Source organism: Cavia porcellus, unplaced genomic scaffold (genome assembly GCF_034190915.1).
Source record: "Cavia porcellus strain 051 isolate PalLab524CR breed Dunkin Hartley unplaced genomic scaffold, mCavPor4.1 scaffold_6, whole genome shotgun sequence".
Lineage (NCBI taxonomy): Eukaryota > Metazoa > Chordata > Mammalia > Rodentia > Caviidae > Cavia > Cavia porcellus.
Window position 1 is genome coordinate 41,266,742 of NW_026947489.1, and position 18,199 is coordinate 41,284,940.

Genomic DNA, 18,199 nt, shown 5'->3' on the forward strand with positions numbered 1-18,199 from the left:
GCTGAGGCAAGAGGATCCACATGACTTTGAGGCCAGCCTGGGCCACATAGTAAGTTCAAGGCCAGCCTGAACTACATAGCGAGACCAGATCTTAAACAAAACAAAACAAAAAGGAAAAGAAAAAATGCATATGTTGGGAAGCCAGGCATGATAATGCATGTCTATACTTCCAACAGTTTGGAGGCACATAGATTGAGGCCAGCCTGAGCAACATAGTGAGACTGTGTCTCAAAAAACAACCACCACCACAAAACACATACATAAAAGCTGTTATGGTCAATCTAATTATGTTCAGCCTTACAACTCATATACCACATTAAGTAAATTCTTTTTTTTTTTTTTAAGCCCATCTCTGAATACATGATACATTAAGTAAATTCTTAACTACAAGGATACCCTGTAACTCTTATCTAGACTCTTACCTCAGAATATAGGTTCTTTTTAAAAATATATATATACACAAATAAACATGAAAAAAAGTTAAATATCACTGGTCATTTAAGAGTTGCAAATTAAAACAACACAGATTCCACCTCTCCCTAGAAGGAATGACTGCCATCATGAAATCAACCAATAACAAATGCTCTGAGAACTGGGGGCAGGGGAGAAATACTCTTCTCCACCGTTGGTAGGAGTGTAGACTGGTGCCACCACCATGGAAATCAATTTGCAGATTCCTCAAAAAATTAGGATTAGAGGTCTATTGGTCCCAGCTATTCCTTTTCTGGGTATCTTCCCAGAAGAATTAAAAACATCATAGCACAGTGATATATGTGTCCCCACATTTATAGCAGTGCAATTTGTCATAGCAAGATCTTGGAAACAACCCAGATTACCCATCAAGTGAGGAATAGATAAAAAAGATATGATCTATTTATACAACAGAGTACTACTTAGCCATAAAGAAGGGTAAACTTGAAACTTCTATAGGTAAATGGATGCAGATTGAGACTGTACTCATAAGTGAAATAAACCAGACTCACATGTGTAGCATCCTATTGTCTCCCTATTGTGAGAAGCTGAAAGAGTAAGATCCAAAGTGTATATTAAATATTGTAAAATGGGGGAGAAAGTATTCAAAAGAAAGAGAACCTGGGATGCAGAAAAAGGAAAAGAAGGAAGAGAAAAGCAAATATATATGTGTGTATACATAATTTTTATATATATTATATATATATATGTATGTATGAGATAGTTAAGATGGTTATACTACTAAATTTCTCTTAGTTCATTGGAAAGGTTTGTGCTAACATTGCCTGTACAATTAAATGCCTATGTCTTGTACTCTGAATAACTAAAGATAAAAATACGCAGTGTAGGGACTGGGGATTTAGCTCAGTGGCACAAGGGCTGCCTGGCAAGTGTGAAGTCATGAGTTTGATCCCCAGTACCAAAAAAAAAATATGTAATAACCATTGTAACTCTCCTCTGTTTTTTGTTTAGAAATTTTTTTTTCTCTAAAATTTTAAAAAATACATCATGTCGTACATTACTGTGTGTGTACGTATATACACAGTCCACCAAAAAATGTATACACACTTCAGGAAAAGAAAACCATGTGTAATTATTTGAATACTAAATTTATTGAGACACCCTGAAATTAATACAAATTATCTTTGGCCTCTACAATTGTAAGAGATGCTCAAAGTGGTGGGCTGTTAGCTTCTAGATATTTATTATTGTGGCAGATGACTGCTTGGGTAACCTTGGGTATTGAGATTGCTGCATATATATTTGCAGTTTCTTCTGTAAGAGCCAAGCCTACTAGTTTTCATGAAATGTGTATGGATTTTTTTTGGTAGACTCAATATATAATACACACACCCCCACCCCCAAGAGACACACACACACACACACACACACCCCACCCCCAAATGTGGCTTTTTTTTTTTTTTTTTTTTTTTTTTTTTGGTCATTCTGTTTCATTAAAAATCTGAGTAGCATTTATATGTGGTCTCTCCATTTGATAAGCACTTTTTGAGTATCTGTTGACTGCCAGGCTTTGTGTCACTTTTTATGGATGTTGAAGGTTAGACCTAAAAAAGTATAGATGATCTCTCTCAGCAAAGGATTCTGCATATGTGTTGCTACTGTACTTGATGGTCTCTATGTTTCCTTAGGGCAAAGGCATTGAGGAAAGACAGCAGCTTATCAAGCAGCTGAGGGACGAGCTGCGATTGGAAGAAGCTCGACTGGTGCTATTGAAGAAACTCAGACAGAGTCAACTACAAAAAGAGAATGTGGTCCAAAAGGTAATGTGCTCTAGAAATAAAAGACTAGGGGAAAAGAAATAAAACTGGTCTTAGAGAGGCTGCCCCAGGTAGATTCAGCTTTGTGGCTCATTTTTCTCTGGTTTCATAGTTTTTTGTTTTCCAGAAGTATTGTGTTTTGGGGAGTTATTTTGTTTTGCTTTGCCTTTTTTGTGGGGGAGGGGGAAGCACGTTCTGTTTGGTTTGGTTTGATTTTTATAACCTGATTTAAAAAACAGGGCCTTGCTGTGTTGTCCAGGCTGGCCTTGAACTCATGGCAGTCCTCCTGCCTTAGCCTCCTAAGTGTTTGGATTACAGATGTGTGCCACTATGTCTGGCCAATTTTTCTTTGTTTTTTTTTTTCCCCATAAATCTTAGGCCTTAATCAAGAATACCTTAATCACGTTTTTCTCCTTTTCCTCCTGGTCAACAGGAGATTCTCACTGATACTGAAGTCCACTTTTAGTTATTTGCCTGTTCTACAGTCTAATTTTACCTTCCTTCTCCTAGACTCCAGTTGTACAGAATGCGGCATCTATTGTTCAGCCATCTCCTGCCCATGTTGGCCAGCAGGGTTTATCCAAGCTTCCATCCCGGCCTGGAGCCCAAGGAGTTGAGCCTCAAAATTTGAGAACATTGCAGGTATGTGATCTATACTAGGATTATAATGTTCAAAGGCTCTGTCTCTCCTGTGTCTGCCTGGAGGCTTTTGTGAAGAGTGTAGAAGAACCTAGCCATAATAAAAGTGCTGTTACTAGTCCTTCATTGCATGATATGGTCTGCAGTAGCAAAATTAATAACCTTCATCTGCCCATTATACTTTTTCTTCTCTAGAGAAGATTTCTAGATTCTCTAGAGAAGGGTTATCTTTTACCAATCATGGTGAACCTTTTAGAGCTTTCAGTGATAACAGTGAGCTTGTTACACACACATGCCATAGGTTCACCCTTGGCATATATCAAAAAGGCCAGGGATTTTCTAGCTACTAGTCAACATTTAGAATGATGGTAGGTTTATCTAATAGCTTATCAGACAAAATGACAAAGTCTGTGTTCTAGTGTTTCTACTTAGCTATGTATTAATTATAAGCAGTATTTTCCCTTTTTGCATTTTACATAGCATTATACCACTGGTGACTAGTTTTTTCCCCTCTTTTTCCTCTTCAGGGTCACAGTGTCATTCGTTCAGCAACCAGTACCACCCTCCCACACATGTTGATGTCTCAACGTGTTATTGCACCAAATCCAGCCCAGCTACAGGGTCAGCGGGGCCCACCTAAGCCTGGCCTCGTACGCACCACAACACCCAACATGAATCCTGCCATCAATTACCAGCCAGTAAGAGAGACCACTAATGTGGAAAAAGAGAAATTCTTTATTTGTTTTTCTTGTTAAAAGGGCCAAAAGTTTTTTAAGTTTTTGTGTATAGAGAAACTAGGACAGTGGATGTTTTGGATTGGAGATTTATTATTGTTGTTTTCGGGGGTGGAGGTTGTTTTTTGTTTTGCTTTGCTTGCTGATATTTTGGAAACAAGATCTCTCGTGTAGTCCTTAAACTAACCATGTAGTCCTTGAACTGATGATGTAGCTAACACTGGCCTTAAACTCCCAGCAATCCTGCCTCAGTCGCCCTTGTGCTGGGGTTATAAGCATGTGCCATCACACCTAGCTAGAGTTTTTGGTTTTTTTATTATTTTGTTTTGTTTGGGTTTTGATTGTTTTGGTTTAGTTGGATTTGGTTGCTTTGTTTTGTTTTTGATACCGAGGACTGAATTAAGGACCTGGCACTTGTGACAGGCGCTGTGCTGCTGAGGTATATCCCTGGCCCTTTGTTATGTTTTTTGAGAATGGGTCTCAAATTTGCTATCTGCCTGTTTCTGCCTCCCAAGTTCTGGGGTTCCAAGCCTGTGCCATTGCACCCAACTTTGAATGAAGCTTGAAATAGAGAACATTCCAAAAATGGAAGCATAAGGATATGTAACAGAAAGAATCCCCACTGTTTTGGGTTGGGTTTTTTTTTTTTTTTTTTTCTTCCTCTTAACAGTTCCAGCTCATTCTTTTTTCTTGTGTGTCAGAGTTCTCTTTCAGTGAGTAAGTTGGATACACCCTATTTTGTGGAAGCTAAGTAGTTCAGATTGGGCTTGGATCATGTCCTGTACTAAAAAACAAGAATTAGTCTTTCGCTATAGATAAGCTATGACTGACACCTATTCTCAATCTGTTTCAGCAGTCAAGTTCTTCCGTTCCCTGTCAGCGCACAACATCCTCTGCCATCTACATGAACCTTGCCTCACATATCCAGCCAGGAACCGTGAACAGAGTGTCCTCACCACTCCCTAGCCCCAGCGCCATGACTGATGCTGCCAACTCACAAGCTGCAGCCAAATTAGCTCTTCGCAAGCAGTTGGAAAAGACGCTTCTGGAGATCCCACCTCCAAAGCCACCTGCTCCCTTGCTTCACTTTCTGCCCAGTGCAGCTAACAGCGAGTTCATCTACATGGTAGGCTTGGAAGAGGTCGTGCAGAGTGTCATTGACAGCCAAGGTAAGATTAGTTTTTAGGGTTTTTCATTTTGTTTTTTGAAATAGGATTTTGCTATGTAATTCAGCCTGGCTTTGAACTCACTGTGTAGTTCAGTCTGGCCTCAGACCTACAACAGTCTTCCTGTGTCATCCTCCTGAGTGCTGGCAATAGATTTATGCTGCTGCTATGCTTGGTTTGGTAACTAGTTCTTGAACTAGAGAGTGCCAAGATGTGATTGATATGGGCTGAGTATCACAGAGTATAATGTGGCTTTAAATACCCTCTTAGTACTGCCAGTGTTTATTTCTAGGCAGTTTGGAAAGAGTGTATTAGTTTTGTAACCAAGTATGGGGGTACATAACTAAAATCCTAGCTACGTGAGCGTCTGAGGCAGAAGAATCTTAAGTTTGAGGCCAATTTAGCAAAAACACTGTCTCAAAAAAATAAAATGGGCTGGAGATGTAGTTTAGTGTTCCATGGGTTCAGTCGGTTTGGGGGATGAGACAACTCTGTCTGTGCAGTCTGTGTGTATTTTTTCAGTTTATTGTTCTTTTAAATGGTGCCTAGGTGAACTGGGGATGTAACTCAGTGGTAAAAAATGTTTCTAATGGGGCTGAGGATTTAGCTCAGCAGCATAAGCACCTGCCTTGCAAGCAAGCGGTCATGTGTTTGATCCCTGGTACCAATAAAAAAAAAATGTTTCTAGCATGTTCAAGACCTTGGGTTCCATACCTAGCACCACATTAAAGCCAAAAAAAGGTGGCTACGCTGATGCATATATAATTTGATGAATAAAACTTTTAAAAAATCTTTTTTTGAAACAGAGATCTCTCTATGTAGTTCAGGCTGGCCTTGAACTCATAGAGATCCTCCTGCCTCAGCCTCCCAAGTGGTGTGATTATAGGTATGTGCCACCATACCTGGCTGTGTTGAATTGCCATTTTTAGTTCCTGCACTGTGAGTGCTATAGAGAAAATATGCATACTGATACCTATGGATAACTAAAAATGATGATAATTTATAGCTTGAAGCAATACTGAATCAAACTATGAATAATAAAAGAAAGTATTAAAGGAGTCAGGAATACAGCCCAGTAGCACAGCGCATGCCAGGCAAGCACAATTCCCAGTACCACCAAAAAAAAAGAAGATGATACTGCACTAAAATTTCCAAACATACTGAAATGTGTTCCATAGGAACACTGTACAATAGAAGGAACACTCTTGGCTATAGAAAGATCTCAGAGTGACAGAATGATAACTGAAAGTTGTATATAAAAGGAGGGGGCCAGGGGCTTAGCTCAGTGGCAGAAGTGCCTGCTTGGCAAACTCAAGGTCATGACCTCAATCCCCAGTACCAGAAAGAAAGGGGGGGAGAGGAAGGAAGGAGAGAGAGACAGATGAGAGAAAGAAAGAAAGAAAGAAAAGAGAAAGAAAGAAAGAGAAAAATTACATAAAAGGAATAAAGTGTCAGGCGTAGTGGTGCACGGTTATAATCCAGTCACTCGAGGCTGAGGCAGGAGGATCACTGGGAGTTCAAGGCCAGTTTGGACAACATAGTAAGACACTGTCTCCAAAAAAAAAAGGGTGGAGGGAGGATAAAGAGTGATGTGAGCAAAGTAGATGATAAGAAGCAAAAATACCAGTTGAATTAGATGGAGTCCTTTGATTCTGAGTTGACTCAGTATTTTCTCATCGTGATACAGCAGGAAATCATAAAATGTGAATTCTTGTTTCTAGTTTTGTCATTTAAAGGAACTTTATAGTTTACTGGATGTAAATGATAGTAATATTGTTACAATCAAATGAAATACAAATAAAAATATTTTTTTAAATAATAAGAGTTTTTGTTCTTATGGTAGTCTCTTAATTCAGCAGAAGAAACTCCTGGAAAAGATCTATTTAATGAAGAGAAAGAAAAGAGCTAGGAAATGTGAAGCCACTTACAGTTCTTTCTCTTGGCATGTAGGCAAAAGCTGTGCCTCACTCCTGCGAGTCGAACCTTTTGTATGTGCCCAGTGCCGCACAGATTTCACCCCTCACTGGAAGCAAGAAAAGAATGGTAAGATTCTGTGTGAACAGTGTATGACCTCCAACCAGAAAAAAGCTCTGAAAGCTGAACACACCAACCGGCTGAAAAATGCTTTTGTCAAAGCCCTACAGCAGGAACAGGTAAGAATTCTGACTTCTATTCTCCAGCTACCTCTTGGGTTTGGTTTTACCAAAGAGTTGTTGCTCTTAGATCCAAGGAGTTACCTACTACATGGTCTTCTCAGACCTCTGCACCTGGAGGCCTAGGTTATTTTTCTTCCTCCTTCATTGTTGTCTTTCCCATTTCTACTTGATTATTTCCGATTGAATGAAAACAGTGGTGCTTACTGATGCAGCAGGTTCCTTTGATCCCAGCATTCAGGAATCTAACGATCATGGCGAATGTAAGACCTGCCTGAACTATGTATCGAGACCTTTTCTGAAAACAAAAACAGAGTAGCATATATGGCTGAAGTTAGGAGAAAGGGATAGAGGCCCAGGACTCTAGGTTTTTTGCTGGGTGGTGTGTCTCACACCTGTAATCCCAGTACTAGGGAGGCTGAGGTAGAATCACCATGAGTTTGAGGCCACCCTGGGTTAATTACATAGTAACTTCAAGTCCATCCTGCACTATAAGGGGGACTCTGTCTCAAAAAAGAAACTAAAAAAAAAAAGTTGATTTTTCAATAACACTGAAAGAATTCCTCTAGTCTCAATTTATTTTCTACTCAAATGAATTTTGGTGAGAGGAATTAGTATTCACACAAGAAGTCTTTTGAGAGAAATAATTACCTGTAGTTGATACTTAACAAAAAAAATGACAGAGAAAGACTAGATTGTAAAGTAGCTCAGTGTCACTGTGAATTCAAAGCCACTGTGAATTCAAAGTTCAAACTGCTGCATAATGAAACCCTGTCTCAAAAAGAACTAAAATAACTAAGTAAATAAAGTAGCTCAGTGAAGTATAGTGTGCTACAATATGTGAATGTCTCCTCCAGTAGTTAAAAAATGAGGATGTCTTGAAGAGAGAAAAATATCTTGGGAAATTTAGATCTTTTTTTCTATCTCAGTTTACCATTCCATCACTTTTCAGGCTCTTTTTTGGGTAGTTCCACGGACCTTCTAGAAAATAGGCAAACATTAAAAATAGAACTGCTCCATGTATATTGACACACACTTATAATGCAGTTACTCAGGAGGCTGACGCAGGAGGATTAAAAATCTAAGCCTAGCCAGTATGGATAACTTAGCAAAATAGTCTCAAAATAAAAAGAACTAAACTGGGTTACATAGTGAATTCAAGGCCAGCCTGGAATACATAGCAATATTCTGTCTCAGGAAAAAAAAAATTAAAAAGTGCTGGCCTGACACAGTGGCACATGCCTGTAATCCCAGCACATCGGAGCCTGAGGCAGGAAGATTACCATAAATTCGAGGCCAGCCTGAACTACACAGCAAAATCTACTTTTGAACTTCCCTCCAACCCCCCTCACCAAAAAGGTGCCAGGAGTGAAGTTTAGTGCTTCCTAGGTTTAATCCCTAGTACGACAACAAACTAAATAAAACCTCAACACAGTTCATCACCGTTAATTATATTAGCTCATTGTCAGCACCCAACTTAGTCTAGCCATTTTCTGAGAGCCAGCTCCCTCCAGCTAGCTAACAGTATTAGACATAAGACCTCTAGGCTTTCTGACTAAGAAATTGGTTGTCCTGACCAACCTGATCTGATGATTCTCAACAGGAAATTGAACAGCGATTACAGCAACAGGCAGCGCTTTCTCCTACTACGGCTCCAGCTGTGTCCAGTGTCAGCAAACAAGAGACCATCATGAGACATCACACACTTCGGCAGGTAAGGAACTTTCCCCTAATCGTGATTTCTCTTGGTTTGTCAACCATGGATCCCAGTTTGTCCTTTCTTCTGTGAGAACTGTGCTCTCTTTCATACTTCAGTGTGTCTGCCTCCTGCTTAACCTTCCATCTTGACAAAGTTTTATCTTCTGTCTTCTCATATTATAGGCTCCGCAGCCCCAGAGCAGCCTCCAGCGTGGCATACCCACCTCTGCTCGTTCCATGCTTTCAAACTTTGCACAGGCACCCCAACTGTCTGTGCCAGGTGGCCTCCTTGGTATGCCAGGTAAGAGAGGTTGATCTGCAAGCTTCTCACAGTGGTCAACAGCCCTTTTAGGATAATTGTTTCTTCCTTTGCTTTCTGTTCATTCTTTAGGATGTATAGTTTCGGGTTTGTTTTTGTTTTTGTTTTTTTTTGCTCTTTCACCAGATGTTTGTTTGTTTGAAGTTTGACCCAGGGTCTTGCTATATAGTTTAGTCTGGCCCTGAACTTGGAATCCTCTTGCCTCAGCCTTCTACGTGCTGGGATAACAGCCATGTGCCACAATGCCTGGCAGCAAATGTTTGCTAAGTTCATATCACTTACCAGCCACAGTGTACTAGGGTTTGAGTGGTAAAAATACGGCGCTCCCATTACAGATGTGATAAATGTACCTTCAGCAGGCATGTGGGTATTGCTCAGGTCCACCCTGTCCTGACTTCAGAGTAGGCTCACCCTGTGTCCTGTTTGAATCATCCAGGGGTTCTTCAGTTCTTCTCCACAGTCTGTGGCCCCCAGATTAGAAGAGATTTGATGCTTATATCCCTTTGTCTTTACATTTTTTCTCACTATACCACACACTCTTGACATGTCTTTTTTCTTTTTTTTCTGAGACAGAGTCTTGCTATGTGATTCAGGCTGACCTTGGGCTCACTTTGTAGCCCAGTCTGGTGTTAAACTTACAATGATCCTCCTGCCTCAGCCTCCTGAGTGCTGGGATTACAGGCATGCACCTCCATGCCCAGCCAATTCACCGCATTTCTTTCATTGTGCTCATTGTGCATGGTAGGATTGAAATTTCAGGAAAGACCGCTTTTCCAAAAGCTTGGAAGTAGAAGGGTAATAGCTGCTGAAACAGAGTTAGCTGAGTCTTCATAGCTGTAGGTAGTGTCTCCTGTTTCCACCCTATCTACTGTGCAGCCCCAGGGTGATATGATAGTAAGGTCATTTCCTTTTTTAATCCTTCCCCTCTACTTTTGTCTCCTTGGTCCAGGTGTCAACATTGCATACTTGAACACTGGCATCGGAGGACACAAAGCCCCCAGTTTGGCAGATCGACAGCGTGAATACCTTTTAGACATGATCCCTCCTCGGTCTATATCGCAGTCCATCAGTGGACAGAAATAACGCTTGGTCCACTTGCATCACCCCTACCTTGAATCCTTTACCCCTTTTCTCTCCCATTGCCCCAACTTCCGTCGCATGCAGTGCCTACCATACACGGAAAGCAAAACTGAAAAACAGAAGACAAAAAATAGAAATCAACAAGAAAACACAACGCCATGCCCCGCCATCTCCCCTTTACTTCACACTGCTGCGATCTGTTCTCCTGCCGATTTATCTTCTCTCTTCGGTTTTCTTTAACATTGAAGTGGATCTTTGCCTCTGATAGAGGTGAGGATGAGGTCCTGGGAGAATCTTAAACCCTTTGACATGTGTTTCTAAAGTTTGTTTTATGCTATAATTATTATTCTTTTTAATTATATTGTATGTCCTCCCTTTGTTCAGTGAACGGTTAAGTCTTTCCCCCTCAATCTTTTTCATTGCTTTCTTTCTTGCTTGCTTTCTTTCTTACTTTCTCTCTCTCTCTCTCTCTCTCTCTCTCTCTCTCTCTCTCTCTCTCTCTCTCTCTCTCTCTCTTTAATGCAAATGACATTGAGTTCAGTGATGGGAGTGTTGCAGATTACAGGAGGGTCTCAGCTGCCAAGCAGGACATGACTGGAGTGTTAGGGGCAGAGGTTTAGAATGCAGTTGACCTCAGCTGTTGGATGGATGTCACCAAACAAGGAGCAGCACCTCAGCTGTGGGTGTTTTGGGGCTGCACATTTGAAAAGCCGTGTTCTAGTGTTAAAATTGGGCTCAGAGGATGAGGGGAAAAAGTCTGGAGGAAGAAGCTTTAAACAACCACCCTAGAATTCACCTGTGGGAGAGGGGCAGAAAGAGGTGTGATGGGAGCATAATGGTGAGCCAAGGAGGACTGAGGCTGGCCCCTGGCCTTCTGAATGGAGAGGAGTGAGAATGGTCCCCCTGACCCCAGGGGATCGACTCCAGGCCCACTAGCCCAAATTGTTTTATCTTGTTTTCTTGTCATAACTGTCCCACATTCCACTGTCACTCCCTTTTTAGAAATCCTGGTGTTCTCCCCTCTTTTAGCCATAGCCCCATCTATGACACAGAGGAATAGCTGTTATAGGCTGAGCTTGCTGGGGTTCTAGAAGCTGGCATGGGTATGAGAGACCAGTGACCAGAGGAGGAATAGAAGTAGTTCTCTCAGTGGCTGCAGTTCTAGTGTCTGTCTGTCCTCTCTCCTGCTGGAGCGGCTGAGAGAACTGGAGTGTAGTCTTGCCCTATCTGAGACACTGACTGAAGAACCAGCTGCCCAAGGCCAGACCCCTCATGTCACATCCAGCTTTGGAACTCTGCTACACAAATGTTTCTTTCCCTACCCCCAGAATTCTATTTTGATTATTGTTTTCCTTTATTTTTAATTTCTTAAGTGCTACTAATGTAGAGAATGAATTGTGCAATGTTGCTGTTCTGGGGATTAGGGAGATCAGCATCCCATTTGCTCACACTGGGGGAGGAGGGAGGCAACTAGGCTGTTTTTGATGTAAAGGAAGCTCCCTGAAGGGAAGGACTTCTCTTAGGAGTGTGGACAGCACCTACCTGCTTCTCAAACTCTACAAGCTGTCAGAGTGCACTGGGGTTACTCTTAGCAGAGGTATGAAGAATTGTTTAATATTCTGCCCTTGAAAGCCACCTGAGGAAGTTCCCTCATTTTTATTTTTTAAAAATTAAATAATTTTTTTAAAGTAAACAGGCACTTTTAAAATTAACACACACAAACTGCACATCTTTCTCATAAAATTTGGGGGTAGGTCAGGAGAAGGAGCTGAAATTGGGCTTAGTTTCCATCCTCTGACCTCTACTCCCCCCACACCCCAGTCCCACTGTGGGTGATTATACTGGCCCTACGGGCCTTCCTGGCTTGTTTTCTTTCCTCCCTTCCCCCAAATTCATTGAGCACTTAATAAAGGAGCAGAGATGCAGCCAGTGTCTGGGCTCCCTGAGTGGTGAAATGATCTGGAACCTAGACGCTAGTAACAGGTAGTGATCGGGTCGTTTCAAGTATTTTTGGGGAATGTGGTACCCCTGACTGTAAGTGGGAAAGGGAGGGGGGGTTAATGGAACTGGGTCTGGGGTTATTTTAAAATTATATATATATATATATATATAAAGATATATTCTTACATCTTTTCTTTGCCCTCTGTGCTTTGAAAGCACTGGATGAACTGTTTGGTTTCCTTTTCTCTTCCACAAAATTGGAAGCTTTTTTTAAATGTTTTTCCTACAAGTCATCTTGCCTTGTGGCATGTCTGTCTAGCTTCCCCCTCCCCATGATAAAGTGCCATTTCTGTTAAGTCTCCCTGACCCCCAGCTCAGAGGTGCTCAGAGGTACAAGGTGCCGAGGTTTGTCAGTTGAGATTACAAATTAGGAACAGAGAATGTGCAATACCGTCTAGCTGGGGGCTATCCCTGCCCTAAGCTGAGCCCCTTCCCTGGGAGCCAGGCAACCTTGAATGGGATTTGGAGGTAAGATTCATAGACAGGGAGTGATGGGGAAGGAAAGCCCACAGTCTAGTGCCTGCTCAGGTGCTGAGGGCATGAGGGAGAGGGCAAATCGTCCCTGTTCTTACCTCCTTGGGGTCATTCACATAGAAGCTGTTTGTTGACTGGTATAGCTCTGTGACCCTTTGCTCAATCACTGAGGCTTAATTTCTTACTCTCCTGTCCCCATCTTCATACCCTACCCAGGGATTAGTACTGGAGTGAGGGCTGCTTAATCATGATGAAGTGTTAGCTCCCACCTCCTGTCTTCCCTTCTCTCCTCCCCTTCCATCCTCCTCCATTCTCTAGTGTTCATCACTGACTGTCCCTCCAGGTCTGTTATCACTATGTTCTCTAGGCCTTGAGCCCGGTAGACACTAACCTCATGTCCTGAGGATAGGAAGAAAACCCCTGTCTTCAGAGTTGTTCTTTGCCCCGAAGCGTTCATTCTGGGCATATTGAGAGAGTTCTGCCTGGCTTTCTCCAGACCCTGAGGCACTAAAATAGTTACTCATGGGTGGTGTCTTTCTCCCTAGAAACCTGAAGTGGGTGAATTAGTGGCAAGGCTTGGGTAAAACTGGGGGACAAAGGTCCTTATTTGTCAGTTTTGTCACTTAACCACAGCATCTGGACTGTCCATTGCTGGAATAAGTATTTTTCCCACATTTTTCCCCCTTTTGGATATATGTATGGTAGACCTTTTTTCTTTTTTCTTTTTTAAAGACAAATGTTTTCCTGCTTTGGTTACCTTTCCTTTCCCCTTTAAAAGGAATTAGCTGTAGAACTGCTTTGTAAAGATGCTTCTTGGTATTTTACTTTTGTTCCTTTCCCCCAACCATTCCCTTTTCCCTTCATCCCTCCAGAAGGCATAACCCTGCTTACATCCCTGACCCGCCCCAGTCCCAGGCTCCCTTCCTTTCATCAAGATCTTCATTAGCTTATGATACTTGCTGCCGAGATGTTATAACAAGGACTCATTCGTGTATATAAGCTATTTCTTGATCCATTTAAAAGGAATTGTACATTGTGTAGAAAAAAAAAAAAAACTGAAAAAGAGAAAAAAAAAGCCCTAGCCATGGATATTGTGAAACTGTGTTACGTCATTTTGTAATGTGCCCGTTTGTGTATGATCCGTGCAAAAGGGTTTCTGGGGAAGGGGAGGGGGTAGGGAGGCAGGGCTGTGGAGGGTGGGTAGGGGAGTGGGCCGGGCCCAGCACACTGAGACTGGCAGCTGCTCCAACCCCATCCCTCCTTAGAGATGCCACCTCCCCCACCACCCACCCCTAATTTGTGCCTTGCCTCCCCACCCTGGAGTAGACCCTCCAGGTCACCAGCACTGCCTTGGCAGAGCCCACTCCCTACCCTGACCTGCCCCCCCTCCCTGCCCCCCAGCATTAGGTTGATATGTGGGGACGTGCTGGGAGTTGGGAGGTAGCTGAGGAATGGGGCAGTTCCCGGGGGCATCGAAACCAAGTATTATTATGAATTGTAATTGTATTTGCACTGTTTTTCCCCTCTGATTGCATCAGCATATATACAATATACCTATATAACAAAATTCAGTGTCAAGCTTTCTTATGCAAGGGATTTTCCCCACCCTCCAAAAGAACAAACCTAGTCTTGTGGGCCTTTGAGGGTGTATTATCAGGGGATGGTAGAAAAAGAGTTTTCTAAGTCATCATAAGGAGGTCTCATCTAACAAGAGCTCCAGCTGTCTGCATCCTTAGAGGCTGCACAAATTTAGGTGGGGCTGGGCTCCTGGCCCAGGACTGGAAAATACCAATGGTACAAAAGGGCACAATTTGGAGACCGGAAGTCTCCTAATATATTGGTGTTATCTTTGGTAGTTTATTTTCTGAGTTGGAGTTTTTTTCTAAACTATGAAGTAACAGAGGTAAGTGAGACTGTGAAGTCATCTGGCCATTTAGTAAAATTCTTTGTTTACTTCCCCACCTTTTGAAAACAAAATACAGCTTGAAGTAAAGGGATTGTAGCGTTGAAAAATTGGGGAGGAAATGAAAGGAATTAGTATAAAATGGATCTATGACAGTGCCCTTGAATAATCCTCTACTATGGACTTGGGAGAGGTGACAGTATTTAGGATGTCAGACCAGTTACATCTTTGTCTCCATATTTCTGGTTATCTGAGGTCAGGGGCCAGGCCTCAAGCCCTCTCACCACCAATCAAAGCCTTCAAGAAGTGTGATCAACCCATGAAATTCCCCAGTTGGTGGTCTAGTTATTCCCTTTGTGAGCTACAGAATGTGGAACTTCCCATCTTCTTGGTGACAAAATAGGAGAGCTCAGATACAGCCCACATCTCTCCTTCCCCCAGATCTTATCTGAATCCCCCCAAGACAGCTGTTTCATAGTCTGCCTCCCTCAGGGGCCCAGTTTCCCCACTGCCCAAGCTGGGTACTCCCATTCTTGAGGTTCTTGGCTGGTGAAGCCTGGGGAGGGTGCAGAATGGGGGATGAGCCCTGACCTGAAGGTTAGAGGGGTGGGAATGGGGAGGTGGGATGGAGAACAGCCTTCCCTGAACAGGGTGGGTGGGTGGGGAACAAGACCCTTTTGCACAACTCTTTAAGTTTCCTTTTTCTTTGCTTTCTTTTTTTTTTTTCTTCCTTTTTTAACTCATTCTAATTTTCTGCATTGTGTTTGGGAAATAAAATGAAAAAACTAAGACCAATAGAAACTGGTTTTCAAAAAGGCAAATACACTCCCATCTGTTTCAGATGCTGCTGAGCATTTCAGCAGTGAGATTCTAATAATAAGCTAATTTTTGGAGAAAGGATTAAAAGAAAAAAAACTTTGTAATATTTATCACTTGCAAGCTATGTTTAATAAAGAAAGGAATGGTTTCTAAACTTTCCAGTTCCTTGTGCTTTAGTCATGGCATTGCTGGGGGTGGCTGTGTGGTGGGAAGGTCCAGGGGTGACTGGGGGAGGTGTCTATGGTGGTGTGGTGCACAGATGGACTGCTGCTGGGTTGGCCCTTTGATGATGATGGTAGTGGTCCTGTAAAATCCTTCAAGTTTTGTGTCGTTATTCTCATCCACTAATAGCACCGAGAAAGCCACTGGCCCCACTTTAATTCTCTGAAGATTTTAAGGCCCACAGATACTGGGTAGGGGGCTGCACCTTCATTCTCCTTGGGAAAGGTGTCCTTTGCCCTTTTCATTGTGCTGCGCTAGTCTAGGAAGTAGTTTCTGTAGGCGGTGCCTCAAAATGGCTCATACTACCCTCCTTTCAGCAAACTGCAGGCTCTAACTCCATCTGGTACCGGGGATCAAACACAACTTTATACTTGCTAGGCAGGTGCTTGTCCCGCTGAGCTATATCCCCAGCCTCTAGCTTCATCTGAATGCAGTTCCCCAGAGTGACTTGTCAACATGCCGTCTCACATTATATCACCTTTCTCCCCAGGTTTTCCTTTCAACTACAGAGCATTTACCAGATACTAGTTATTTTCATTTTCCACTTTTTTTTTTTTTTTTTTGCCCAGCAAAGCACTTAGATTGGCTAGGTTGTCTAGAACAGACACAATTTTCTTTTTTTTTCTTTTGGTACCAAAAGTTGAAGTCAGGACCTTGTCCTTGCCAGGCAGGCGCTGTGCGGCTGAGCTGTGTCCCTAGCCCTCTGCCATTTCCTCAAAGGGTTGCTCTCACCTGCTGCTGCGCCTGCACAGAGGAGCTGTGGAGGAGCAGAGCCCAGCCAATGAATTATCATTGGTACCTCAGATACCCTGCAGAGCACAGAGGAGACAACATTGGCCCCCTCTGCCCTGGGTGCTCTTTCCTCTTTCTTGGCACACAGAGGCTGACTAAAGGAGGCAAAAGACCTGAATGAAAGCTGCTGGATGCCAAGAGCTAGAAGAGGGAGGAGTAGGAAAGCCATGCTCTTTGGGCCCCTGAAATTGAGGAGAGATAGTGTGTCTCACTGCCTCTGTGGTTCTGTAAGGATTCAAGGTCACCAAAGCACTGAAACAAAACCTCATAAAAATACAAATCAGGGGCTGGGGATTTAGCTCAGTGGCATAAGTGCCTGCCTTGCAAGAGGCAGTCATGAGTTTGATCCCTGGTACCGATAAAAAGGAAAGAAAAATACAAATCAAAGTGGGGGGTGCGAAGTAAGGGGGTGCCTGTAATTTCAGCATTTGGGGGGCTGAGGCAGAAGGATTGCCAGAGTTCAAGGCCAGCCAGGCTACAAAAGTGAGTTCAAGGCCAGCCTGAAATCCTGTCTTGAAGAATAAAAGCAAAGAGAAGCCCTGAAACAGCCAGTGCTTCAGACCTGGCAAGGGGAGATGAGAATTTGATCGCTTGAGAAGCAGCTTGCTTGAGCTCACATATCCTGGGCTCTTAGGTGATGGGTAAGGGAAGGGAAATAAAGGCTTCCCCTCTTCCCAATCCACTCAGAACAGAAGGTCCTGGTCAGGCTCAGCTCATGCATAAGGGGACAGACTAGCTGTGAGAAGGAGGAGGTGACATCCCCTTGCCCAGTCTCCTGCTTTGGGAGGATCCTTAAAGCCATAAATCCTTGGGTAGATTGACATTTGGACTGAGTGGGTTTAAGAGACAGGATAACAGGATGGCAGAACTCTCAGCTGAGTTTGGTTTAGTTTGAGGTTAATTGGTAGTTTTAGGGGGTACAGATTCTCCCATTTCTTGATGTGGAAGGAGGAACAGAAAAATCCCACCCTCTTCTACAGTCACCAGGCCTGCCCTTTCCCAACAGGGGTTTGGGAACCTTTGGTTCTTTCCTGATTCTGGGGTGACAGGAATAGGTAACATAGGTTCTTTGTTAGTCTAAAGATAGCATCTCGAAGAGAGCCTATTTGGAAGCCATGCACTTCTGAGGGCTGCTCCCAGGTCACACGGGGAGGAGGACTTAGACTTCTGTCCCAGGGTTTCTTCACAGCTTCCTCTCCTACCACTTGAACCCCCTTGCCCGGGTGAAGGGCTCCATTTTCTACTCTACTGCAGTCCTAGTCCCCAGTTGTGGCCAAAGCAGGCTAAGACACTGCTCAGCTTTCTCAGCCCCCGCCCCCTGCAAAGAAGGCTGCTTAGATAGACGGGCTCAGTGCCATGGTGGGTCTGGGGCCTTCACCTCAGCACTGCCCTACTCTTCAACCTCTTCCACACTCTGGGCATGGGGGTGGGGGGCACTCCCCCTGATGCTAGGTGTTGGGAGAACTGGCCCTGTCCACTCCTGCCACCTCTGTCTTCTGCCTTGGGAGCCTCAGTTTGCTCTGCTCTCCTCCCACCCTGGTACCACAAAGCTCAGGAGAGAACTGGATCCCCTGCCAGGAATCCCCAGTCTCCTTGTGTGTAACACGGATGGTAATGGAGGCTTGCTCTTTCCTGTTCCCTTGGTCCTGTACCACAGTGATGCGCGCTGTCTCCACAGCAGTTTTCCACATTAACCCTTACCTGTATCTCCAGCCAAGGAAAGGCAGAGGAGGCAAACATTGAGGGCAGCCAGCCCCATGTGGCTACTCATCATGAGCCCAGGCAGGGAGCTGCTCTACCCCTGGCCACAAGAGCACCCAGTCTGAGAATCTACAGGCACAAAACCTTCTGTTAGAGGACCAAGGTTAGAGGCCAAGTCCAGCCCTGCCTCTTCCCTAGAGACTGGCAGCCACTGCGCCTATCAGAGGGACCTGCTTTGCCCTCCTCGTG

At 43.5% G+C, this 18,199-nt stretch overlaps 1 protein-coding gene across 2 annotated transcripts in view; it reads left to right on the plus strand.

Annotated features, from left to right (window-relative positions):
* Gatad2b (GATA zinc finger domain containing 2B) overlaps positions 1 to 15,389 on the plus strand; it is an 84,028-nt gene extending 68,639 nt beyond the window's left edge. Inside the window, exons 4-11 of one of the 2 annotated variants that reach the window (XM_063250499.1) lie at positions 2,121 to 2,252; positions 2,760 to 2,891; positions 3,416 to 3,586; positions 4,479 to 4,791; positions 6,739 to 6,941; positions 8,545 to 8,655; positions 8,823 to 8,940; positions 9,908 to 15,389. In XM_063250499.1, the coding sequence (XP_063106569.1) occupies positions 2,121 to 2,252; positions 2,760 to 2,891; positions 3,416 to 3,586; positions 4,479 to 4,791; positions 6,739 to 6,941; positions 8,545 to 8,655; positions 8,823 to 8,940; positions 9,908 to 10,041 (1,314 nt within the window). In that variant the 3' untranslated portion in view covers positions 10,042 to 15,389. Of the gene's footprint in view, positions 1 to 2,120; positions 2,253 to 2,759; positions 2,892 to 3,415; positions 3,587 to 4,475; positions 4,792 to 6,738; positions 6,942 to 8,544; positions 8,656 to 8,822; positions 8,941 to 9,907 lie in introns of both variants that reach the window. The other variant, XM_003475557.5, reaches the window with a different exon arrangement.
* Positions 15,390 to 18,199: the final 2,810 nt, after the last annotated feature.